This window comes from Saccopteryx leptura, chromosome 7 (genome assembly GCF_036850995.1).
Source record: "Saccopteryx leptura isolate mSacLep1 chromosome 7, mSacLep1_pri_phased_curated, whole genome shotgun sequence".
In the NCBI taxonomy this organism is placed as follows: Eukaryota; Metazoa; Chordata; class Mammalia; order Chiroptera; family Emballonuridae; genus Saccopteryx; species Saccopteryx leptura.
The window spans coordinates 32,428,041-32,455,519 of record NC_089509.1 but is presented as its reverse complement, the minus strand read 5'-3'; the positions used below and the strand labels follow the sequence as shown (position 1 = coordinate 32,455,519).

General features: G+C 35.3%; 1 protein-coding gene across 5 annotated transcripts in view; it reads left to right on the top strand.

Annotated features, from left to right (window-relative positions):
- ORC4 (origin recognition complex subunit 4) overlaps positions 1-22,250 on the top strand; it is a 78,139-nt gene extending 55,889 nt beyond the window's left edge. For 4 of the 5 annotated variants that reach the window (XM_066346287.1, XM_066346286.1, XM_066346285.1 and 1 more), the window contains exons 5-14: positions 519-594; positions 1,031-1,116; positions 4,151-4,199; positions 6,659-6,810; positions 9,767-9,940; positions 15,874-15,960; positions 16,658-16,766; positions 17,480-17,575; positions 17,656-17,723; positions 20,726-22,247. In XM_066346287.1, coding sequence (XP_066202384.1) covers positions 519-594; positions 1,031-1,116; positions 4,151-4,199; positions 6,659-6,810; positions 9,767-9,940; positions 15,874-15,960; positions 16,658-16,766; positions 17,480-17,575; positions 17,656-17,723; positions 20,726-20,914 — 1,086 coding nt within the window. In that variant the 3' untranslated portion in view covers positions 20,915-22,247. Of the gene's footprint in view, positions 1-518; positions 595-1,030; positions 1,117-4,150; positions 4,200-6,658; positions 6,811-9,766; positions 9,941-15,873; positions 15,961-16,657; positions 16,767-17,479; positions 17,576-17,655; positions 17,724-20,725 lie in introns of all 5 variants that reach the window. The other variant, XM_066346289.1, reaches the window with a different exon arrangement.
- The last annotated feature ends 5,229 nt before the right edge of the window (positions 22,251-27,479 follow it).

Genomic DNA, 27,479 nt, shown 5'->3' with positions numbered 1-27,479 from the left:
AACGAGAAGCATCAATCATTAGTTTTTTGTTGCGCATTGCGACACCTTAGTTGTTCATTGATTGCTTTCTCATATGTGCCTTGACCGCGGGCCTTCAGCAGACCGAGTAACCCCTTGCTTGAGCCAGCGACCTTGGGTCCAAGCTGGTGAATTTTTTTTGCTCAAACCAGATGAGCCTGCGCTCAAGCTGGCGACTCGGGGTCTCGAACCTGGGTCTTCCGCATTCCAGTCTGATGCTCTATCCACTGCACCACCGCCCGGTCAGGCTAATTATATTTTTAATAGTAATTACTGTTGTAAGTTTATTAGTAATAATATTTTTTTGCTACCAGCACTAGGTTTATATATTAAGGACTTTCTCTGTATACCTAGCAACTAACAGGGAACTAAAGAATCTACAAATTTGTTAACTTAATGTGACAATCTTTTCATATTGTTTCCGTTAGTCATAGTTTAAAACTATAGGCTTATTATCTTTTATCTATTGTTAAGTTATTTATAAATGTCTCAATATTCAGTTAATAAACCATGCTTTGAAAGAACTAATGGAAGTAGAAGACATGAGTGAAAATGTATTACAAGTTCACCTAAATGGTAAGTGTGTCATTATTTTGCCATTGGAAATTATATAAAGCATGTGAGCTTTCTATATTATCAAAGTAAATTAATTCACTTATATGTTTTTACATTTTGATTAATAATTATATTTTCAAAACTAGATTTATGTTTAACAACTTTTAATTTAGTACACCATACACAGTATTTTTAAAAACTACATAAATAAATAAAGGAGGCACACAAGGACTTTTGGATATTGTCTAACAAAAATCCCAAAGAGGATTGTTTTTTGAATCTACCAAATGTCTTTATTGCTCAGATGTAAAAGGAAACATAAACTCAATCTTTGACTTTTTTCTTTCTAGTTAAATTTAAAGAGCATTAGAAAATTTTCTTGACTGGAAAATAATCTGTTCTGTATCAAACACATATTTCATCTTAATTAAATACTTTTAAATGGGCTTTATTTTAGGACTGCTTCAGATCAATGATAAAATAGCTCTAAAGGAAATCACAAGGCAGTTAAATCTGGAAAATGTAGTTGGAGATAAAGTTTTTGTAAGTATTTTTTCTATTTTATTAAATAGGCATTAAAGAAAAGTCTAATATCACAGCTTTATTTTTTTGGAACACTAGTTAGGGTTCAGAGATTCTTGGTTGAAATATGTAAGATTCTTGTAATAATGCATAATGTACTAGGATGCATTTATCAAGACTAGGTCTATAAAGATATCTGAGTTTGTTTCCTTATTCATAAGATAAATATTCTGATTCTCTGTCTTTGGAGATAGATTAATGTTTTTAAAAATACTATACTCTAACAGTCTGTTTTTAGTCTCCTGAGACTTGGGTAGCTTGGGAATGGTGGAAAATGTGCTGAATTTGGAATTAGAGAAAGGTGGCTTTTAGTCTTGCCTTACAACCTGGTGACCATGATTAATGAATACCACTGAATTATTTCAGATTCCTCATCTGTTATATGGGCATTTTCTTAAACTTACTTTACTGACTTATTCAGCAGACAAAAGAAAGCATTAAACATCATTTATGTTTAAAAAAAAAGATACTCAATGATAAAGTTAGTTACATCTTAAATTAAAATGTTTTCAGAAACTTACCATACCACATTATTGTAATAGCTTGGACTCTAGGACAGTGAACATCAGGAACTTAAAAGAAACTGATTAGAAGTGTTTTGGAACTTTTCAAATCTTTTTTACCTATCACTTGATTTATAGGGCTTGAGGGAAGAATGATTAACTTAATTTTCAGCTGCTTAATTTTTATGAGATGACTTACCCTCATACTGCTTATGCATTTGAAGTGGGTTATATATCTTCCAAATTCATTTTCTTCCTCAGATAGTCGGACAGCGCTGTCACTCTACTCTGTAAACTGTGTACTCGCTCATGCAGTGATACTATAGTTGTGAAAGCTTTCTAGCATTTACTAATTCATGTATTCTTTTGCAATTATCTGTAAAAAGTTGGGCCAGTCATGTGCTTCTCTTTCACTGCCTGCAGTTCTCTGAAGTGCAAGTTCAGAATGTCCCTTCTATAATTCATGTTCTACCTCCTGTTAGAATTTAATGTTGAAAATAATTGCCTATTTGGTCAAAGAGAGTTACTATTATAAGGGCTCGGTTTGGCTTTTGGTTTCCAATTGATATAGATTGGTGTTTCGTAAATGGATCTATTCTTACTGGATTCATATGAAATAATAAAGGCACAATTGTTGATGATCCTAGTCATCACTATTGTTACCGTAATTGTCACGTATAGAGATTATTAATTTAACTTTTACATTATATAGATTAGCCATCTGTGGCTCAGAGAGCGTAAGTAGCTTGTCTAAAGTCATAAAATGACAGACAGGACATTAAAAACCTGAGCTACTTAACTCAACCTAGAGCCTTTTAGTTTTGATATACTTATAGCGAACTTATATATTCTTATACATATATGCATACATATGCATATTTATATACAAGTTTATACTTCTGGTAGGTATATACTTAATGTCAGGTACAATAGTCTTTTAAAATAACCCAAAGGAAAAGCAACCTTTGAGTTAGACTTAGACTGATTTCTCAACAAATTGTTTCTGAGCCTCTGTTTATGTTATGGTAAATAAAGTGTGTCCATAAAGTCATGGTGCACTTTTGACTGGTCACAAGAAAGCAACAAAAAAAGATAGAAATGTGAAATCTGCACCAAATGAAAGGAAAATCTCCCAGTTTCTGTAGGATGATGTGGCAGCATGTGCACATGTGCAGATGATGACGTAACACCGTGTATACAGCGGAGCAGCCCACACCATGCCAGTCGAGATGTGGACGGTACAGAGGAAAGTTCAGTGTGTTCTGTGGCTCGCTAAATTTCAATTCGTGACCAAAGTGCAACGTGAATATCGGCGCGTTTATAACGAAGCGCCACCACATAGGAATAACATTACTCGGAGGGATAAGCAGTTGAAGGAAACTGGCAGTTTGGTGGAGAAACCCCGTTCTGGTAGGCCATCAGTCAGTGACGAGTCTGTAGAGGCTATACGAGATAGCTACCTAAGGAACCCTAAAAAATCTGTGCATCAGCCCACATCAAACTGCACTGAATAGGTATGAAACTGGGAGAGTTTCCTTTTATTTGGTACAGATTTTACATTTCTATCATCTTTTATTGCTTTCCTGTGACCAGTCAAAAGTGCACCATGACTTTACCGACACACTGTACCTCTAGCTCTGCCTACCTTGGAAGTAGTATTGACTTGACAGTATGCAATTGTCACAAAATATATGGAAGCTCTTCGAATCTTACACTATTTTATATCAGTTCTCTCAATTGGGAAACAAATTAGTTCCTTTTCTCCTTTACTCAAATTTAGCATTGGTTGTGTTTTTAAATTAAAAACCTCCAATGTATAAATTAATTACTTAAATGAAAAAAATATTTTAACAGGGTCTTTATCTACAAGCTGGAACATCTGGATAATACACCCTCTACTCTGTTAATTTTCATCTAGAATATTTAAGTATCAAAAACAATGTTTTGGCTGTGCTCCAAGTAAGCATAACCAAATTTGATATGATGTATACAAATTCTACAATATGGTCTTGAGTAGAGATGTACTGTTACAGTATCTAATAAAATATGAGGCAAATTTCTTCTTTTCCTTTTGGATCATTTAAATTTATACTCATTTTTTTAGTGGTAGATATTAATTTGAGACTTGCAAGAGTCTGATGTATTGCAATGGATTTCTAGTTCTCTGACTATATTTATAATATAACAACTCTTCTTTGAACATTAACATTTTTATGGATTTTACCCAGAAAATATAAAATTAGAACACGATGTAGTAATACCATTTTCAGTGCTATGCTGTATCTGCTTTTATATTTAAGTTTCATATTGTAAGCATAAAGATATTCTGCTGAGAATCTGGCCAATAACTAATTTACTATAAAAAATAGAGTGTTTATATAATGTTTAAGAGTCAGACACATAGTGTATCTATATAATATCTAAGGGTCAGATACCTATTTTGTCATTTATTTCACTAAACTCCAGTCATGGTATGTTTTTCTGTTATTCAGGGAAGCTTTGCTGAAAACCTTTCATTTATTCTGGAAGCTTTAAAAAAAGGTAAATATTAACATATTTAATAGTATCAAATAGCTTTATTTTCCCCTGATTATAAAGGTAATGTGCATTTACACAAAAGTTAATAAATATAGAAAAGAATAAAATAATGACCACTGTATTCCCACCACTGTAATAGTGGTTATCCCAGTTACCTTTGGTTTCATATCTCTATACTTACCTGCAGTGTATCATTGATATACATTGATATTTATAAGAATAAACTCATTTTTATATCACGTAGTTGACACTTTTTTTATGAACAATATGCTGTAAGCATCTTATCAGTAAATTTTGAGCTACATCATTTTTATGGTTCTCATCATTTCATTTTATAAAAGTAAATTAACTAGTTAAAAATATAAATTATAGCTTATTAACCAGCAGTTATGGACTTTTATTTCTAATTTTGTATAATTAGTAAGAAATTCTTAGATAGTCATCTAGGTATTTCCTGGGGTAAATTTTAGTGAGTAGAGATCTGGATTAAAAGGTACAGAATTTAAAAAGAATAAATATTACCAAACTACCCTAGAAGGTCCATTTTCTAAACACTTTTCAATATACCTTTCTCTTCACAGTTTCAAAAACAATTGTTCTTATTTTTATAGGAAAATTATCTATTATTAGTTCAATTTTCCTTAATTTAGTAATGATGATTATCATTTTCTATTTATATTGGCCACTGGTATTTCCTGGTTCAGGTATTTCATGTTGGTTCTTTACCTTATTTTGATGTTTACCTTGTATTGATGGGAATTCTTGCACTTACTTTTACTCATTTCTAAAATTTGATTTGAATTTGCTGCTGAACTGAGTTAAAAATTTTACATAATCAAAATTTTTTCTTTAGATTTTAAAGATATTCAATTATGTTTTCATCCAATATATATACTTGTACTTAATAATTTGGCTGGAATTTATTTTGGTAAGGTGTAAAGTAGAGCTTTAAACTTGAATAAAGCACTTTTCCCCATTGATATGTAATGCTATATTATATAAATATAAAATTTCTAATTATATAGGCCTGTTTCTAGACTTTTGAGCTGTTCCTGTGGTTTCTATGCCATTTATTATGTATTGGAGTGAGTATCCCCTTATTACATTTTTTCACATTTATGCAAATATAACACCTTAAACTTAATAGTGATTTTTTTACCAAGGCAGATTCTATTGTGATAAGAAATATGAATCCATAGAGTAATGTTGAACTTTCTGTAGCTGTAATATTAACATTGTGGTTAGAAGAAATTATAGTGGTTTTGATTAAATTCCATAGTCTAGGGCCTGGCTGGTTGGCTCAGCAGTAGAGTATTGGCCCGCACGTGGAAGTCCTGGGTTCAATTCTTGGTCAAGGCACACAGGAGAAATGCCCATCTGCTTCTCCACCCCTCCCCCTCTCCTTCCTCTCTGTTTCTCTTCCTCTCCCACAGCCAAGGCTCCATTGGAGCAAAGTTGGCCCGGGCACTGAGTATGGCTCCATGGCCTCCACCTCAGGCACTAGAATGGTTCCGGCCGCAACAGAGCAACGCCCCCAGGTGGATCCCGGTCAGGCGCTTGCCGGCATCTACCTCCCTGTTTCTAACTTCAGAAAAATACCCCCCCCCCCCAGAAAAATTTCATAGCCTAGCCATTGTTTATAAAAAATATTTCTATGGGAAGATATACTTGCATTTCTACTAACTAGTCTCTTCTGAAGTAATAGTTTTAAGCATAAATATTGACTATATTTAATCTCAAAGCAATTTGGTTCTGTGTAGATATTTAAAAATGTAAATTTTCTGATGATAAAAAGAACTATGTTTACATAATTTTAAACAGTCTTCAGTTATTTAAATGATTTTATTTTTCATCAGTAAATTAATAGAGTCTATTAATTAGACTGAAATGCTAAGTTTATCTTGTCCTATGAGTAATTTATTTTTGTTGAACAACTATACATGCATTGGTAAGTGCTCCACCCAAAGTAGTTTATCAATATTTGTTTGTTGAATTTTTATTTTATTTTTTATTCATTTTTCTTTTTACAGGGACAGAGAGTCAGAGAGAGGGACAGATAGGGATAGACAGACAGGAATGGAGAGAGATGAGAAGCATCAATCATCAGTTTTTTGTTGCAACACCTTAGTCGTTCATTGATTGCTTTCTTATATGTGCCTTGACCACGGGCCTTCAGCAGACCGAGTAACCCCTTGCTCAGGCCAGTGACTGTGGGTCCAAGCTGGTGAGTTTTTGCTCAAACCAGATGAGCCCGTGCTCAAGCTGGCAACCTCGGGGTCCCAAACCTGGGTCCTCCACCTCCCAGTTCGACACTCTCTCCACTGCGCCACTGCCTGGTCAGGCACTGCCTGGTCAGGCTGTTGAATTAAATTTTAAAAAGTGAAATGTAATAAATAGTTTGGAAATTTAACAAAGGTTAATAATAATTGCTTGTTAATAGAAAACTCTTATTTTTATCTTAGGTGACCGGACTAGTAGTTGTCCAGTGATCTTTATATTAGATGAATTTGATCTTTTTGCTCATCATAGAAACCAAACACTCCTCTATAATCTTTTTGACGTTTCTCAGTCTGCACAGACTCCAATAACAGTTATTGGTCTTACATGTAGATTGGTAAGTATTTGTTTTCTATTAACAAATTATAATATTTAGAAAAATTAAAGCTTAATTACCAATACAGTCACCTGTGTAGGACATCATATTAGGCATTTTCAAATGTTTTTCACCAACACCTTGTGTATTTATCTCACTTTTCCACTTAGCATGAGGAAAATAAAAAAAAACAATTATCACACATGCTCATAAACTAATACCTCCATCACGTCAATGGAATCACTAAATTAAAAAATATAAAGTCAGATTATGCTAATATGTTTGATTTCTACATTAGCAAGTAAAGAAAAAGTTAAATCTTAACTATTATTTGATAGAAAGTGTTAATACTTTGTGTTTACATTTATGTATTTTTTCATATTTTTACTGTTTTTTTGTTTGTTTTACAGAGACAGAGAGAGAGTCAGAGAGAGGGATAGATAGGGACAGACAGACAGGAACGAAGAGAGATGAGAAGCATCAATCATTAGTTTTTCACTGCGACGCCTTAGTTCATTGATTGCTTTCTCATATGTGCTTTGACCGCGGGCCTTCTACAGACCGAGTAACCCCTTGCTCAAGCCAGCGATCTTGGATCCAAGCTTGTGAGCTTTGCTCAAACTAGATGAGCCCGCGCTCAAGCTGGCGACCTCAGGGTCTCGAACCTGGGTCCTTCCACATCCCAGTCCGATGCTCTTTCCACTGTGCCACCACCTGGTCAGGCTCTTTTCATATTTTGACAATGCTTGGAATCAACTCAAATTGATACTATTAACATTTTAAGTACACACCTCTGAAAATAAGTCTCATTTACTTATTTTCCTTTTCTATAGATCTTAGTTTTTTTTTACAAAGTCATCTTCCAGTAGTCCTCCTTTTAGTGCTGTTTCTTATAGGAAATAGCTTTCTCTGTCCTCCTTCTCCAGTGCTCCAGAGCTTATGGTGAATGCCTTCATTAATAAGTCTCCCTGATAGAGTGTCTGGTGTCTCCACATGTCTTTCTTCCTCCTTGCAAAAGCAGCAGTCCATCAGAGGGCTTGAGGCACCCTTCTTCTTGCTAAAACAATCTTCCTTTGAGTGGAAGTGGCAGTGGCAAATATTACGGACCCAGTGAAGGACCAAATAAAGGATCAGTATCTCCTTAGCAGTATTATCAGAAGTTCTTTACAGGTATCTATAATTCTTTAACAAGTCTGTAAGTGTCTCTGATTATAGGGAAAGAGTGAAAGACAGATAGAGTAGTTACTTTGCAGCAAACAACCTTTACCCTGTGGAAGTAATTCCTTTCTTCACTGACCTCTTTATCCTCATATTGCTAATTTCTGTCATTATTGCTCACTAAAATATCTTTTTTTTTTTTTGTATTTTTCTGAAGCTGGAAACGGGGAGGCAGTGGCATGCCCATCAGGGGGCGATGCTCTGCCCATCTGGGGCGTTTCTCAGTTGCAACCAGAGCCAGTCTAGCACCTGAGGTAGAGGCCATGGAGCCATCCTCAGTGCCCGGGCCAACTTTGCTCCAATGGAGCCTTGGCTGCGGGAGGGGAAGAGAGAGACAGAGAGGAAGGAGAGGTGGGGAGGGGTAGAGAAGCAGATGGACGATTCTCCTGTGTGCCCTGGCCGGCACACATCGAGAATCAAACCCGGGACTCCTGCACACCAGGCCAACGCTCGACCACTGAGCCAACCGGCCAGGGCCCACTAAAATATCTTTTAATTTATCTTTCGTTCCATTCACAAATTTAGTTTCTTAATTATTGCTTGCATAGAGTGTTGCTTACACTGCCTGTCAGCCGATTACCTATATGGGTGATTGAGAACTTCTCCTTATTAGAAAATAAATGCATAATACTTCAGTCTCTGAACATAAGTTTCTTTTATTCTCTTTTACTGTCACTGTACTTTTTTTAAGCTATAAAAACATTCCAGGTTTTTTATTCACCCTCTTCCCTTTTATCCCATTCTGTTAATCTTTCCTGTCTTCCTTTCCATGCTAACCGTGATCCCGTTTTGATCACTCAAGGTCTAGATAATTGGTTTCTTTACCTAGAAAATCTGGGTAGATTTAAAAATCTGTATTTCTGAGCTTCATCAAATTTTTAAAAGAAACTTTTTAATCATGGAAAATTGACAGTAAACTTGATTTCTAACTTTTTAAGGAAAAATAGCACAAATATAAGTAGTTTCTAAAATATCACTATCGAAAAGCTAAAAGGCAGTTGGTTACTGCTGTCATGCTGTGTTCCTGCCAGTTTCCTCTTCTGCAGTTTGAATGTAATAAGTCTTAATATATTTTATTGTCTTAATTTTGTATCTGAAATCTTCATAGAATGTATAAAATTCTTTATTGAAACTGTTAATGTTACAATGACATAACTATTCAATAATAGTTACTGTATTTTTAGCTCCGTAAGACGCACCTGACCATAAGATACCTGTAGGGTTTTAAGGAGGAAATAAGAAAAAAAAATATTCTGAACCAAATGGTGTGTTAAAATATTTACTAAAAATACCACATTTTTCACTCCATAAGATGCATGGGCATTTTCCCCTCTACTTGGGGGGGGGGGGTGTCTTATGGATCGAAAAAATATGGTATAATATCTGTGTTTTAGCAATCATCGTAGGTCTTGGAATATTAAAGATTAGCTGAAAATAACGTAGTAGGTAAAAGGCATGACATCACCAGGCCTACAAATGCGTATAAGGGGATTAAAGTATCATACATAACAAAATTTTTCAGAGGTTTGGTTTACTTCCAAGCCACCACTCTCTCACTACTACTGCCTTGTAAACGTAAGGAGATCAAGGGAATAATTTTAGTTTTTAGAGGTTTCTGGAAATTTTTTTATGCTTGGTTAAGTATTATAGATAGTATTGCTAATTATAGGTGATATTTTAACTATTTATACCTCTAACATTGATTTTTAAAAAAAAAAAAAAAACATGCATCTCATCAGAATTTCTGTTTGTTTTTAAGGATATTTTGGAACTCTTGGAAAAAAGAGTGAAGTCACGATTTTCTCACCGCCAGATATACTTGATGAATTCATTTGGTTTTCCACAGTATCTTAAAATATTTAAAGAACAGTTATCTCTGCCTGCAGAATTTCCAGACAGGCTTTTTGCTGAAAAGTGGAATGAGAATGTTCAGGTAACTTAGAACAAAGTGATAATATTTAAAGTAATTTCTGTGTCTTGCTATATAACATTTGAAAGGAATTAAAACCTTAAAATACTTAAAAATTTTTATTAGCACAGTGCTTCTAATGTACTGTGTCATAAAACTGCATGAATACAAATTACATACTTTTTGTATGGGTATATTTTCTTTTGAAAACTGTTGAAATGTCTATCTCCTGAATTTTTTTTTCAAAATAGCTATAATTAGAGATATTTTATTTATATCTGATTTATATTTTTCATTATTTTGTTAATGCATTTCCATCATAAAAATTATTTTTTAATTTAATAGGTTTACCTTAGTGATTTATACCTACCTATCCAGTGTATTTTTTCCTCCAATTCTCATAAAGAACTTTAGCTTTCATCTCATTGCATCTATTAAAAGGCGATCCAGAGGATGGCACTTGTGGTTATATTACATACAAGGGCAAATTCCGTGTTGGAGTAGCTAGAGCACTGAGTTTCTTAGTGACCGGGGCGCTTCCCTTTTCTTTTTCCCTTTTTTTTTTTTTTTTTTTTTTTTTTTTACATTTTGGGTTTTTTTTTTAGATTTTATTTCTTTATTTTAGAGACAGGAGAGAGAAGAGGGGAGGTGGGCAGGAAGCATAAACTCCTAGTAGTTGATTCTCCTATTTACCTTACTCAGGCAAGCCCAGGGTTTTCAACCTGCACCCTCAGTGCTCTAGATCAACACTTTATCCACTGCGACACCAAGGGTCAGGTTACAGGGGCACTTTCACGGTTGTTTTTAAAGATTTAGTAAACCTGTTGACCCTGTAAATGTGTCTGCACTTAAATTGAAAAGCCTAATTTTTACAATCCTTTGTTAAATCAGCTCAACATGTTAGCAAGACAAGAAATTTCAGTTGGCAAGGAAAAAAGAAGAGGAAGTTTAATAAGATAATTGAAGAATTTTGCTAGATAAATCCCACACAGTAAAATCTTTTCAAAAAAATATGGGTCCTGTGAAAGTGGAAAATAATATAAAAAGTCCTTGGATTTGAAAGACATGGGTAAAATAAGTATGAAATACTGTAAATACAAATGACTAAGGATTAAATGGATGGATAATTAGAGTTACGCAGTCTGTATTCACTGACTCTAAAAAATGATTGTTTTGTATTAAAACAATATTGATTTTATTTTAAAATAATAATACCAAATTAAAAGTGAGAACTTTTATTTTTCTCTTAAATGGTTCTTCTTTCTTCCCATCTTTGTGAAGTATAATTAACAAGTTGAAAACAGTATATGTTTATGGTGTACAACTTGATATTTTATTATACATGTACATTGTGAAATACCAAAATCAGGGTAGTAAACATATCCATCACCTTACATAGGTATAATTTCTTTCTTCTTCTATTTTTAATGTGAAAACACTGAGGGTATTTGTATAATACTGTAGTGTTAACCATAGTCACATTGCTGTGTATTACATCTCTGAAACTTATTCATCTTGCATAGCTGAAACTTGAATCTTGTTTTAGTAATAAAATATAGTCTGCTCATGTGTTGGGCAGATAAAATGTATTATGCTCACTTTGTTAAAGATGCCATCGCCCAGGTGATATTAATGTGGGTTGGGGGCAGGCAGGATCATTGTAGCCTGGGGCTTGGTTTTGGGATTAAGCCTCTCCCACCCATCTTGATGTGGGGTGGTACAATCCAATCATGCCTCAGAGAAGTGACTTTGTATTAGAGACTTCCTTCCGTATTTTGTATATTGGATTAAAGGGTTTGAATCTACACTATAAAATGGGGGCGGAGCGGGAGCTTGCGCTCTTGGTTCCTGGGATGATTAGCATGAGAGAGCAGAGGGAGCAGAGCAGAGAGCAGAAAGAGGCCATGTGGCCAGGAGAAGCAGCCAAGATGGCGGAGTGCTGAGTGAGATGCCAGTTTGTGCAGAGTTTGTATCTGGGATAAGGAAGGAGATGGGGAACTGAGGAGAATAAGGCTGGTGAGCTAGAAACCTTTGATTCTAGGAAACTCGGATAAGTCAGTGGCTTTGTGAGCACTGAATGTGAGTGGGTTTTGGAGCCCAGTGTGTGTTTTTACTTGCCTGCCGGGTGCAAGCTAGAATTAAAGACTATGGCCCACCAGTTTGTGGCTCCGTTGTTTCTTTACCAACTGTCCGAATCCAATGTGAACCTGCATGGGCTGGGCTGCTGTGATGGTAGCCCTGGCTGCTGGCTTTACATCATGTAATCAGTACTTTTGACATATTTTTTTAATTAAAAGTTCATTGAACAAAATTTAATCAGTCCATAAGAATTCATGGTAAAAAGAGTAGAAGTTTGTTATATTCAAGCTCATTCTTCCTACTTTTCCTACAGAGCAGTTATTTAATTTATAGCATTTTATATTTTATATATCTACTAAACTTGTTTTTACATAAAGGGCCCAAACTTTATATATTACCTTTTACACCTTTCAGTGAGTCACAGACTTTCACTTTCTTCAGCTCTTTTAACAGTTTGTCTTGTTACAACAGTGTGTTTTCTGACTGCTTTAGAGATTCAAATGCAGTCTTTCATAATTAAATGTTTGTGCTGTCCCAGGGCTTTTATTACTTCTGTCCTTGCTCACCTCCGTTCCTTTCCTAAAATGACTAAGTAGGCCTGATTGCACTATGCGATCATCTATCTTTCTGTCCTTCTCAGAGATGTTACATTCTGATTGTCTGAGTAAAGGAAATAAATGATAACATTACTGGTGAAGCATAACTCTGGATGACTCAGAAAATGTGAAATCTATGTGGTAGTCGAGTGGCTAGCCCCTTAAGTTTTTAGTTCTGTATCTGAATTTAGGGGCAGGTGCTAGGAATGATTATGAGCTTTATCCTGTCATCTTTTTGACAGTCTTGTACTTCTATAAGGTAAAACCACTGCCACTGGAATTCATGTCTCTTAGTTCTAATTTTCCCCATCCTACTCTTCATTTGCCACCTCCTTTGGTATGCTAATAAATGAACTTCACTTGAAAAATCTGTCCGTCAGCACCACGGCCAGAGGCTCTGTCCTGAAGGTGGGAGCTGGGTGGGGCTGCATTAAGGGAGCTGTCCTTTCTCTCAGTGCTGACTGTCTAGCAAGTGTTTCTAATTCCAAGGTTAAACCAAAAGCAATGGTATAGGTCACTATGGAATCTCATTCAAGAAATATCTTTAGGATAGTGTCTGAATGTTTTAGTCCTACTCCAAATGAGTCAGATAAGTAATGTTTTAGTCCTACTCCAAATGAGGCAGAATAAGAGAAATCTCTGTATAAAAGAACATTTAAAACAACCATAGCTAATTCTTCTCTAAGGTAATTTCCTCAAAGTACTATAGCTAAGTTCAAGGAAGATTTACCTATTGTCTCAAACCTTTCCTGTTTAGTTAACAAAAGGTGAGAAGGCGAAGGCTTAGCAGGAATTGACTAGGAGATGTAGTACATATACTGCTGCCATTATGTTATTATCCCTGGAGCAGCATGAGTCCTGAGGTGCAAGTGTAATCCTGTAACGTTCTGCTTAGAATCTACCTGAAGAGGGCACTGGCCAAGTACACTGCAATCAGCACAGTAAGAACTTGCTTTTTTTGGCAGCAATTCGTGTGCTCATCAGTGAAAAGGAAATGTATTAGCTTCCCTATACAACAAAGAAGTTCTGCTTTGTTTCTGGGAATTTCTCCCATGTGCCTGTAAGTGCTGATATCAGTCAGTCTCTGTCTTATTCCCTTTATATCATTTCCTGAACCAATCATGGTTATTGATAATAGCCTTATTCTCAAGTAGTTTATAATGTTTGAATTATGGTGAAATTAAAAATGTGATGAGGTTTTATTTTTTAATGGCTCACTTGTAGATCTAATAAACTTGTTTTTAAAGCAGATTGATTATGGAAGCAAGGAGGTGATAACCTTCAGAAAGAAGGGGAATTGGATTCAGACCTCTAAAAGTAAAGAGATGAACAAAAACTGCAGAAGATAAACGACTAACCATTTGACACATGTTATTTAAAAGGGAAAGAAAGCAAATACTTTAAAAGTTTGTATTCTTTCAGGAAAAAAGTCTCTTTCATCAGTATTTTGTACCAGGGGATTTTCTTTCATTTTCCTAAGTGCTCTGATTGTTAATATATCAACTTTATAAGTGACTTGATAAGACTTAACAGTTTCAGAAGCCAGGACTATAGTTAATTTCCAGAAGTTTTTTATTTGAGTTACTTTATGTTCATCTTGTGATCTCCAAAGAGTAGTATTTGACCCTGTTTATGACTTTAAAAAATATATATGTAAAGTAACAGCAAGTCTTTTAAAATTGAAAGACCTAAAACAATAGTAAGGGAATGGGAACTATAACTACGATAATATATTTAATAAGAACACAAAACTTGATTTCATTAGACTAGAACTTACCCCTGAATCCGGATCTACTTACAGTGGATGAAGCAGAGACATGCAGTTTTAGCTCTGGAAAATAAAAGTACTTACTACTTATTCTTCTAGCTTTTGGCTTTTTTTTTTTTTAAGTATAAAGAAGCCTTATTCTTTGCGGAATTAATTTTTTAAAATATCTTCCCCGAGCCTTTCTTGGCTCTACCAACTTTGAATTTACTCTCCTGTTATCTATTTTTTCTTCAATGTAAAGTGTACCTTATTTTTCATAATTCACTGCAGTCAGTTGGCACTTCTAGAGAATGCTTTTTCAAAGGATCTTTGAATTTTCCAATGCCATTAACTTCTCAAAATATATCTTAATTTAATTATACACAGTACTTTATATTGTTAATCACCACTTGCCTCTTGAGGTTTTCTTCCTTGATTTTATTGTTCTTATTTACATTCTCTTCTAGTCTTAGGTATCTTTCTCATTCTTTACTTTCCTTCTCTTTTTCCATCTACTTCTTAAATACTGATAATCCAAGTTTCACTTCTTGACCATATCTCACTCTTCACTCCTCTTGGGCCATTCTGTATGTATGGTATTATATCTGATTTTTTTTTCTGATTTTTTAAAATTTCCTTTCTCAAATCCTTTCTCCTCTACTTCTCACCAGTTGATTTTCCATCAGCCATGTCTTTTGTAAATGTCTTAATTCTCTCTTGTCTTCACACCACTTTGTTAATTCAGACCCTCTTTTCTCTCTTGAAGAAACAGTTAAATTGCCTCCAGTTAGGTTTTCCTGCCTTTGTCTTTCTATACAAATTACTTTGCCAATAACTGCAACTCAGGAGTACATGACTAGTTATCTTCTGTTAGTATGCCATGATCTCCCTACATCACTCATGCTGATCCTTATAACTGGAATGTTCTTTCTTCTTTTGAAGCTATTGACTCATACAGTTTAAGCATTCTGTGTAATATATACTTTGTTTTCCTAAGTGTGGTAACTCTTTTGCGTTTTGTGCTGCATTTTGATTTTGATCATCCAATTTGTATCATTGTATAGATTGCCTTTTCAGACTAGAAAATCTGCAGGTGGCAAGGATTATGTTTTATCTTTTCTATATTAAATAATGTAAGGCAGTGGTTGGCAAACCGTGGCTCGTGAGCCACATGCGGCTCTTTAGCCCTTTGAGTGCAGCTCTTTGGCCAGCTTAGGAGTACCCTAATTAAGTTAATAACAATGTACCTACCTATATAGTTTAAGTTTAAAAAACTTGACTCTCAAAAGAACAATTTCAATCGTTGTACTGTTGATATTTGGTTCTGTTGACTGAGTTTGCCGACCACTGGTAAGGAATGAGAAGAAAATCAGTAGACTAGATATTTGATTTTGATTTTTGTGTTCTAAGTAAGACCAGTACCTATTAATAATAAATAGAAATTAATGAGGTACACCAATGAGTGAGGCACAAGATTATATATAGGTTTTAAATTGTATTATTCCTTAATTCTGTTTTGATTATTTTCCCTTTAGTGTCTCTCAGAAGATAGAAATGTGCTAGAAGTTCTACAGAAGCATTTTAATGTCGGCAAAAATCTGCGGTCATTACATATGCTATTGGTTTGTATTCATTTTGTTTATATCATTTATTTATTTTTTACTACTTAATTATGTTATGACAGGAATTGATTAAATCTGTAGATAAATTTTGGGGGAATTATGGTTACTACATGGAGTTTTATAATCTTTGAATATAGTACATCTCTTCTTTTATTTAGTCTTTTGTATTTCTTTTATCATTTTATAATTTTTACCACACTGATCCTGTTTGTATATGTTTAAAGTGTATACTTAAATATTTAATTTTTTTGGATCAGTTTACATGGTACATTAATTTTGGTTTCATCATGCTCATTATTAGTACAAATATATGGGAATGTGATTTATTTTTATATGTTGATGGTACATACAGGATGTTCTGCATCCTTGCTAAACTCATTTTAGGAAGTATTTTTAAATTTCTTGAGACAGTCATATCATCTGCAAATAGAGAGGCTTTTTATCACATTTCCAACCTGGTATATTTATTTTTCTTGTCTTACTGCCATGTCTAGAACTTCTTACCCTATACTGAGTAAGTATGATGAATTGGAAATACTAAATTTTAATTGAGATAAGTATGAGAGAATAATTTTCCCAAGCATTTTTATTTATTCTCTCATAATGATATACTCTGCAAACTAAAAAGTTTTGTTCCGTAACATATCCAAATTACTCAAGTAAATATGTAATTTTATTCTGATCCCCATTTCCCTAGTTGCTTGCTTTAAGTCATGTAACCACATCACACCCATTTATAACTGCAGCAGATCTGATGGAGGCAAACCAGCTGTGCAGCATGGACTCTAAAGCAAATATTGTACATGGTGAGAAACCTACCTGATAGTTTTTATACATTTGAGTTTGTGTATTGGAATGCTTTTCAAAATTATAATCTACTTTGGGAACAGAGCTGTAAATACAGAATATGTTTAAATCCACACTGCCTTTAACTCAGGCCTGTATAAGGTGTTTTCACTCCCACTTAAAGTCAAAGAAAATGGACTCTACCTCCCTTGCCACCTTGGAAATCCAGCTAAGACTGTGTTACAGGTGTCTTATTGCACCAGATACGACTGAAGAGCATTGGCTTTTAACCATTTTGGGTTTACTGTGCTTTTTGAGAACCTTATGAACCTTCCAAGAAAAAAAAAATTTAAATTTGATTTCCAGGACTTTAGGGATTCTCTAAATAATCAAGAGTCCTATGTGATACAAAGTTACATAATAATTGCACTTCAGTTTTACTGTGGGCCTTATGGTTAGTGCTTGATAATATTGTTTCTAATCTTTGTAACATCTTTAATTTAGAAAGATCCTTATTTTGTTGATTTGAAAACTAAATTCAGGGAAGTTGAGGAACTTGCTAAAGATTAGATAGATAATAGTAACTGAAACACATTTGAACCTGGGTGGTTTTACCTTTCCCCACTCCTCAAATCCATGATCTTTTACTTTATCATTCTACTTGGAGGACAGTTATTTTAGTCTTGCATATCATAAGTAAAGTACAACTCAGTTTATTTTCCTTTTACTATAGGTCTGTCAGTCTTGGAAATCTGTCTTATAATAGCAATGAAACATTTAAATGACATCTACGAAGAGGAGCCCTTTAATTTTCAAATGGTCTATAATGGTGAGATGAGACTGGTAGTTTCTAACGCTACCCAACTGCTTATTTGAAGATACTAATTTTGTCAATTGTGTTTTGTCCAGAGTTTCAGAAGTTTGTTCAGAGGAAGGCCCATTCTGTTTATAATTTTGAGAAACCTGTTGTCATGAAGGTAAGATTCACTGTTACTTTTCTGCAGGGAAGTAAATTTTTATATCCAATTTTTTTGTCCAGTTGACCCTTGAACAACATGGGTGTTTAAATAGAAGAGAGTCTCCTTATATGTGGATTTTTTTCAATGAATACTATAAATGTATTTTCTCTTCCTTATTATGTTCTTAATAAAACTTTCCTTATCCTAGTTTACTTTATTGTAAGAATATATGGTAATATATCATCCATATGACAGAAAATATGTGTCAATCAGTTGTTAAGGCTCCTAGTCAACAGTAGACTACTAGTAGTTAAGTTTTGGGGGCATCAAAAGTTATTAATACATAGGAATTTTTGACTGGAGATAGAGGGTTGTTGGTGTTCATAACCCCAGCATGTTCAAGGGCCAACTGTATATATTATAGTTGCACTTTTATTAATTTTTAAAAATGTTGAAACTTGCAGAAAGCAGCCAGGTGTTTGAGTTTGTGGAGGTAGACTGCCCTCTACTGTCTATTCCTGTCACTTTCATCCTGAAGGAACTATTAATTATTCTGTGAAATACATTGATCCCTTACACCCAGGGTTTGGTTTTATAATTTTAACAGTATAAAGAGACAAAAATACTGAGATGAGCCATTAAGAAACCAACGGATAAAATCCCATTGGCTGGTGATTGCATACAGAGAAGGTTTTATTAGGGGATGAGAGAGGCATGAGTTTCAAAACTTGAAGAACTTTTGAGTGTACCATTGTCCACTAGAAATATGATGTGAGCCATGTAATGTAAGTTTAAATTTCCTAGCAACAACAAAAAGAAAAGATGGAAGTAACTTTAATAATAAATTTTATTTAACCTAATATAGCAGAGACATTTTAATGTATAATTAGTATAGAAAATTATTAAAGAAGTGGTTTATTTTCTTCTGTGTTAAGTCTTTACAATTTTTTATGTGTTTATACCTATTTAATTCACTCAGTATTCACTGGAAATACTTGCTGTTTAAATTCCAAAACATGTTTGGCTAAAGAAATAGATATATATTATAAAATTATTCTAAACATATTTAAAATTTTCTAATTGACTCAAGTACCAGATTTTAAATTAAACTTAATGATAATTAAATAAAATTAAAAATCAAATCCCACATTTCAAATGTTCAGTGGCCCTATGTGGCTAGTGGTTACTTTATTGGACAGCACAGCTCTAGAGGATTTTATAAGAAAACATTTTTTTCTTTTATTGATTGATTTTAGAGAGACAGAGAGAAAGGGAGGGGCTCGGGGGAAGGCTTCATTTGTTGTTTCCCTTAGTTGTGCACTCATTGGCTCTGACCAGGGATCGAACCCACAACCCTGCTCTTTCAGAGTGATGCTCACCGACTGAACTACCCAGCCAGAGACAAGAAACTTTTTTTTTTAAAGCAGTGGACCCATAGATCTGTTAGAATCACTTATGGACTCTAGAATTTTATTTCTTGTAGCAATCAAAAAATGTTGGGTTTGCCATTTCTTAAAAACAATACGAAAAGTACTTAGCATCCTACAGGTTGGTCTTCTCTCCTCCTTCCTAATGCCCATGCTGTCTTATAGTCTTTTTGTGGGAGTCGTTCGAATGGGAAAGGGTTACTTGAGCATTTAAATTCTTAGGAGTTTCTACATTTTAAATAAAAAGGTATTTTTGCTGCCTAGAAAAAAATTTAATCTTTTATTCAGCCCAGCTTCTTGCATTTTCTGATTTTCAGAAATGAATATCTGAACTATTTCTCCTTTCATCAGAAGAATTTTTATGATGCATAAAGAATATATTTTAGCCCTGGCTGGTTGACTCAGTGGTAGAGCATTGGCCTGGCGTGCGGGAGTCCCAGGTTCGATTCCTGGCCAGGGCACACAGGAGAAGTGCCCATCTGCTTCTCCACCCCTCCCCCTTCTCCTTCCTCTCTGTCTCTCTCTTCCCCTCCCACAGCCAAGGCTCCATTGGAGCAAGGTTTGCCCGGGCGCTGAGGATGGCTCTGTGGCCTCTGCCTCAGGCACTAGAATGGCTCTGATTGCAGCAGAGCGACGCCCTAAGATAGGCAGAGCATCACCCCCTGGTGGGCATGCCAGGTGGATCCCGGTCAGGTGCATGCGGGAGTCTGTCTGACTGCCTCCCCGTTTCCAACTTCAGAAAAAGAAAAAAAATATATATATATATATATTTTAATATTTTTCATAGTGAAGCTGTAGGGATACAATGAAATCGGGAATTGATTTCAGTATGTATTTAATGGTTAATATGTCATAATTTAAGGTTTTTTTCATACCCTAATAAAACACCTAAAACAGTAATCAAGGTTAAAATAGACACACTATGTGAGGTAAGAGGAAGCAGACAGAATAAGAGCCCTGTTGTAGTGAAGATGGAAGAAACCCTTTTGGCAGGTTGTGGTAGTCTCCATCTACCTTCTTAGGGAAACTGGGACCTGTCTCCTCTCCATTCTGGTACAGCTCTTAGACATTTATTTATAGGATCCGCTGAACAGGCTTAATGTACTCTTAGGGATCCTTCCTCCCTCCCTCATTTTTTGCAGCTGTATTAAAGTTACAAAGTCTTTCAAAGGCACAAAAAACAAGTGCAAATTTGAGTAACCTATATAATAAGTCAAAAGTACTGGTCTTATCTTAGGTTTCTTTAATAGAGAACTAGAAACTCTTCATTAACTCAGTAGTAGGAGTAAATATGATATAGAATGAGACCAAGAACAAAAAATGAGATTGGGGGAAAAATCATGTTGTGTAGACTGGATTAAAATTTGCCCTGTTTACATTCAACAATGTAGGGATAGATAACTGTATATTGACACTACTTCACCTGATACATGTTTTTATGAAGCTGCTGGGTAGTTGTTTTTGAATCTCTTGATTTCTATTAAGTTTTGTTGCTTAGCTCTATTTCACAACTGACCAAAACGCTTAATTATTTTCTGGGTTAATGGTATTTTACTTCCCCTTTGGACCTAAACTGTTTCTTTCGTCTTTTAGGCTTTTGAACACTTACAACAATTAGAATTAATAAGGCCTATGGAAAGAACTTCAGTAAATACACAGAGAGAGTACCAGCTGATGAAACTACTTTTGGATAATACTCAAATTATGAATGCTTTGCAGAAATATCCCAACTGTCCTACAGATGTTAGGCAGTGGGCAACATCCTCACTAAGCTGGTTATGAATATAACCAGTGGTTTCAGTGATGGAATTTCATGCAAACCTCTCTAAAGAACTAAAAGCTATTGTCCTTTAATAAGACATATTACATTTTCTTATATTTATAGACATGTATTTTTGTATTTATGGGGGACTGTTAACACACTTAGTACTCTTAGCTGTTTTGTGTCTTTAAATCATGAGCAGTTACATGATAATTCCAGTTATTTAGACTATGTTGTAAGTAGTTCAAAAAAATAAATGTGACTATTTTATAGAGATTGAACTGTATACTTATTAACACTTGTGAAGTATTTGTGTGTTGCATTTGAAGTGTTCATTTCAGCCCAGTAGCCAGTGTTTTTATAAACCTTAAAGCAGTAAAGAAAGAATGGTTAGTTGAGCTGTAATGAGTAACCCTTTGGGCCAGTAGGAGGTGCTGTGTTTTTGTTTTGTTTTCCTCTGTACCCATGGAAGTTTCGGATTTTATACCTGACCCAGGTTTTCTAGTTCAGGAGACTGACCAGTTTGGCTAGAAGATGGTTCACATGGAAACAAAGGCCAAACGTTTGGACATGTTCTTCCAGACTTCTCAAAACTTACACAATCTACAGAAGAAGCTCTTGAAGAATTCTTTAAATGCAGATTCTTGGGCCTATTCTAGTCCAAAAGGATCAGAATTTATGTATTGTTTAACAAGTACTTTAAGACATTCCTGAAAAACCACTCCCACAAATAATGGGACATGTTTGGCAGTTTTAACTAAATCTATTTATATCTTAAAGTAAATAAATCCCTAAGAGGAATGTGGAAATGTCAGCCCAAGGATCACCATATAAATTCAGGAATCCATCAACTAATGCAACAATATGTTTAAAGTGAAATTTAATGAGCATTCATTAAGTGTTAGTGAATTCATTTATGCAGGATTACTTGATTGCCTTTTGTTTCCATGGAAGGTTTACAGAAAGCAGTGTCCCTAACCTTGTGCAGTTTATATTACATACTTGTAACTGTCGAGGGCCACGTGATATTTCCATACTTTTATTTACAAATGAGAAAACACAGTAGTGGCAGTGTCCAGAATCATATGGGTCGAGAATAATGACAGATCCTGGTTCAATTGGTTTGACTGACACCAAAGCTCCTGCTATGAAAACCTGAAGTTTGGGGGCCCTGGCCGGTTGGCTCAGTGGTAGAGCGTCGGCCTGGCGTGCAGGAGTCCCGGGTTCGATTCCCAGCCAGGGCACACAGGAACAACGCCCATCTGCTTCTCCACCCCTCCCCTTCTCCTTCCTCCCTATCTCTCTCTTCCCCTCCTGCAGCCAAGGCTCCATTGGAGCAAAGTTTGCCCAGGCGCTGAGGATGCCTCCATGGCCTCTGCCTCAGGCGCTAGAATGGCCCTGATTGCAACAGAACAGTGCCCCAGATGGGCAGAGCATCATCCCCTGGTGGGCATGCCAGGTGGATCCCGGTCAGGCGCATGTGGGAGTCTGTCTGACTGCCTCCCCGTTTCCAGCTTCGGAAAAATACCAAAAGAAAAAAAAAAAAAGAAAACCTGAAGTTTGGTAATGGTTACTTACCATGTAAAGAATGTTCCAAGAAGTGATTTATCTGTTTTTAAACGTCTTGGATATAGAATAGAAGCATCTGTGCATAATAAAAGTAGCTCTTCAGTAGTTACAACCCATTGTTTTGCATACACAGCAGTTCTTCTCTGCCCTCTAAGTCTTCAGATCATGTCACTGGGTTTTCAGCAGTCTCATTCAGTCTAAAGCTTGCATACCGGTTCTATGCATTACTATACAGATTTCTAGGGTACTAATATTTTGCCAAAATATTTAACATGGCAGCATCACTATTACTAGAAGCAAGGATTTTACTACACTTGAGCTAAAATTGTCCCTTTGATATTTTTCTCAACTATTTTTAAGGGGCTGTAAAAATACCTAAAAAGCTGACTTGAGGATTACGCATCCTTATTAGGTTAAGATGCCACTGAAAAGCTGAGAGCCCTCATCTGCCGCCTTGGTTCACATGAGCTACATAAGATCCCTCAACATCCAGGTGTACAGATGGAAAAACTAAGTAGCAAAATGGGTTTTCATATTCAGTGAAACAGAAAGCAAATCAGAAAAAATAGGTTAGCAGAAGTCACACAAATAAAGTCTCTATTTCAAAGGCATTTTTTGAGGGGAGGAGTGATGTTGATTTTCCTCTTTCCATACTCCCTAATCCAAAGAATGTAAATGGAACTTAGAAAATTTTTAGACTCCATTTATTAAATTGCTAAACCATCATCAATAAAATAAAACCAAATTTGAAAAGCCCTGCTAAAAACTGTTAGAGAATAATGTAAACAATGTGGCTACAAGCTGTTTTCTTCATTTACTAGAGAAGAATGTAGCCTCTGAAGAACACCACCAAAAACACGGGAATATTTGAGATACTGCTTTCTGGCATGTCATCAGTTTGGTTCAAATAAATGCATCAGTTTTGTTTGTTTGTTTGTTTGGTGGCAGAGACAGAGTCAGAGAGGGACAGATAGGGGCAGACAGACAGGAAGGGAGAGAAATGGGAAACTTCAGTTCTTCGTTGCAGCTCCTTAGTTGTTCATCGATTGATTTCTTATATGTGCCTTGACTGGGAGGCTACAGCAGACCAAGTGACCCCTTGCTCGAGCCAGTGACCTTGGGCTCAAGCTGGTGAACTTTGCTCAAACAAGATGAGTCCATGCTCAAGCTGGCGACCTCGGGGTCTCAATCCCGGGTCCTCCACATCCCAGTCTGACGCTCTATCCACTGCGCCACCGCCTGGTCAGGCGCATCAATATTTTTTTAAAAGATCAACTTAGGTCATCAAAATGAAAAGAAACTATGGAAGAAGAGAATTCAGTGTAGTTTTTACTTGTGATCCTCCCAGGTACTGTACCAAAAACAGGGTCTTATAAAAAATTAAAAACAAAATACCCTGCCAGTTTGTATGCACATTCATGTGAATGGTTCTGAGGAATTAAAACCTCCAAACTGACTATATCAAAATGCTGTATATGTTGAGTATAGACTGTTAAATTCCTGGACAATCTGCTTTGCAAGACACACTGTGGGAAACGATTCCAGTCTTTCTGTACAGTCCATGTAGATGCCACTATAGTTTGCATTTTCAGTTTGGTTTAGAAGATAATGCAGGTTCTTTCAAACTACTATAACCTACATGTTGCCCATTCCTTCACCTTTACCCTAAAAAAATGGAGACTATTGGTGTGAACAAATGTGGAGCTTTTCCATTCCTTTTCTTTGAAAGCCACAATATAAAGAAACCTTTGCAACATTAAAAATGTAAATGGAAGCTAGCTTCCTCTTACTGAAGACTGTAAGTGAAAGTACCAGAATTCTTCCATCCAGTTGGTAAAGGTTACAAATTGGAAATATAGTTTGTATCTTTGATGACTATTTCTTAAACCACATTTTTCTATTTTCGTTTGAAAAGACAAGGTAACTCATGTTCTTTTCCTAAAACTGGAGGATCCACATAAATACTTTAGTGGGAATATAACATGCTTAGACAACAAAGGAGGGGAATGCCACAAACGACAAGTCCTCTCACCACTATCCTCATTTTGCAAACATCAAGCTACTATTTCCCTCTTTAAGAACATACAGCTAATGCCTGACCAGGTGGTAGTGCATTGGATAGAGCATCAGACTAGGATGCGGAGGACCCAGGTTCGAGACCTCGAGGTCGCCAGCTTGAGTGTGGGCTCATCTGGTTTGAGCAAAAAGCTCACCAGCTTGGACCCAAGGTCGCTGGCTCGAGCAAGAGGTTACTTGGTCTGCTGAAGGTCCGTGGTCAAGGCACATAAGAGAAAGCAATCAATGAACAACTAAGGTGTCACAACGAAAAACTGATGATTGATGCTTCTCATCTCTCCCCATTCCTGTCTTGTCTGTCCCTGTCTATCCCTCTCTCTGACTCTCTGTCCCTGTAAAAACAAAAGAAAACATACAGCTTAAGAAAAACTGCGTATGCAAATTATACCATATTCATTTTTTTTTATTTGGGGATGGAATGGGGATAGCATACATTTTATTTGTACAATATTTAACAATCACTTATTCAAGATGGGGTTTTATGGGGCTTTTTTTTTTTATTTTGTTAAATACTTGCAGAAAAAAATAGCAAGTACAATTTGACAGTAGTACAACAACCTGTGCCCAAAACACTGACAAGAAATACAGAGTAAAGCTAAAATAATTGCTTTCCAATATTTTGAGAGGTAACAAATAGGATATGGGTTGAGACTGCATAAAAAATGTACTGCTGGTTAAATATCTGAGGTAAATGATATTCAATCAAGATGCTACTTGTATCATTTTGCCATAAATCAGTAAATAATTTTATGCACATTATATCAAATGTTCCTAAAAAGTAATTTTTTAGAAAGGTAAAAAAGAGAAACTGGAAAATATTTGTGGTGAAGCAGTTTTTTGAAAACAATAATCAGTTTATTCCACCAAACGATCACCTGGCCAGGGTTTTTCCCTACCCTGCATCTTACTCAAATGTAGCTGTTAAGGTAGGGGTGAGAAAAGGGGGAAGAAGAGGTTCTTTTTTAATTTGATGATCTGATTCTATTTTAAAGTCAAACTTGGGTGGTTTCCTGATTGTATTTTCAAAAACATCACCATGAAAGATTCATGGGACCACCAATTGAGAGGCACAGTCTCTGTTCTAGAATTCACAAGGTACCTGTATTAAACATTCAAACAAGAATCACACATCACATGCTAAAAACTCCCTAGTATCTAAAATACATACAAGAGCTGTGCAGGGCATAGACTTCGAGTAAAGCCAAACACTGGCTAATCCATCATCAGTCCTGTGGCAGTTGATCATAAAGCATTCCTTAGCCGGAGATCTGGGCAAGGTAAAGGGTGTGAGAGCAGCAGTTCTGATGGGGATTAGGAAGGGAAAATACACGACAGATCATAAGGAGCACCATACACATGAGGAAAAAATAACGGGTTTAGTTCAAAGACCCCAAAATGAAGTCATTTTTTTCATTGATCTTTTTTTAGTATCTCTAGCTCAAAACTTTTTGTTAACTTGCCCACTGCACCGACTATAAACCAAACATGAAAATGCCCTGCAAAAGAAAGTTTCAACAAGACTGGGTATCAGGACAGGTAGTCACTAGAACATTCTTATTTAACTGCTTATAAAAAGTTTTTCTATTATAGTTCTCAAAAGGATACAAGTTTTAAAACTGGTTAGTTAAATACAATATCCAGATTTCTGAAATAAAGGTCTACCGCAAAGTTCTGTTCCATTTCTATCACAAGTTTTGACATGTAAGCACGTTTATTTGACATGTAAGTCTCTATTTTTATGACTTAATGTATACATACTGACATAGCAAATTAAAACAAAGTTGATTCATGTTAGTCTTATGTGTGAAGCAATAGTGGATCCATGGCTACTGATAAAGTTCATTTACGCCACTAAGTTTTACAAATTTCAACAAGGAAGAAATGCTACAGAAGCATGTCTGTCGCATCCACCATATTCCCCGGACTTAGCACCCTCCAACTATCACTTGTTTTTGTCCTTACAAAATTTTTTGAAGGGCAAAAAATTCAAAAATGAAGATAGATATCAAACAAGCACTGGTTCAATTTTTCGCATCAAAAGATAAAACATTTTTCAAAAATGGGATATACAAATTGCCCTCACGCTGGCAAGAAATCAATAATAATGGCAATTATATTATTTAATAAAGTTTGACAGTAAGAAAAATTTGTATTTTGTTTTATTCCAAAAATGGACAGAACTTTCTGGTAGACCTTATATTTTTCTCAGATGAAGAAAACATTATCTTGTGATTAACTGGTCTCAAAATGTATCTTTAGTGCTCACATAAGCCAAATATTCATAGTAACCCTTTTGTTTTGATTGGGTTTTTTAACTTTTAAAATAAGGATTAAATGTGTAGAACAGAAATTAGTCTTCATGAGATTAACAATTTTCATGTGAGAACATTCCCATTATTTTCCTTTCTTGATTAGTTTCAAAGTGGAAGTTAATCAAATCAAGAAATTGAGAGCAGAGTACTTTTTGTAATAAAAAGGTGAACTCCAATATTGAAATGAATATTCTTAAAAAGAACATGACAACCTGGGCACATGATGTGACCAAGAGAATGTTGTGTATGGTGTGTGGCACAGACAGCAATGCCAGTGCTCTTCTTTCCCTCCCTGCTTAGAGTCTGTTGACCTATGTATTATTTATAAATAATATAACTTATTTTTCCCAGAGATTAAGTGCATATTATATGTAAATTGTAGTGTACTGTGTGGTTAGCCATTTGAAGATAACACGTTCACAGTGAGCTCCTGATAGTGACATGTAAAAAGTTATTTTCTAAAATTAATGAATGGATTTTAAAATGACCTGACAAAAAAGTACATAGCATAATACTGGCTATTTGTTGGTCAGTGTCTAAAAAAATCAGGAAATCAGTGTTTTACTTTGACCTGTATAAATTTCAGAAAGAACCCAATTATATTCTAATGTTAACATTGTTTTGAAAA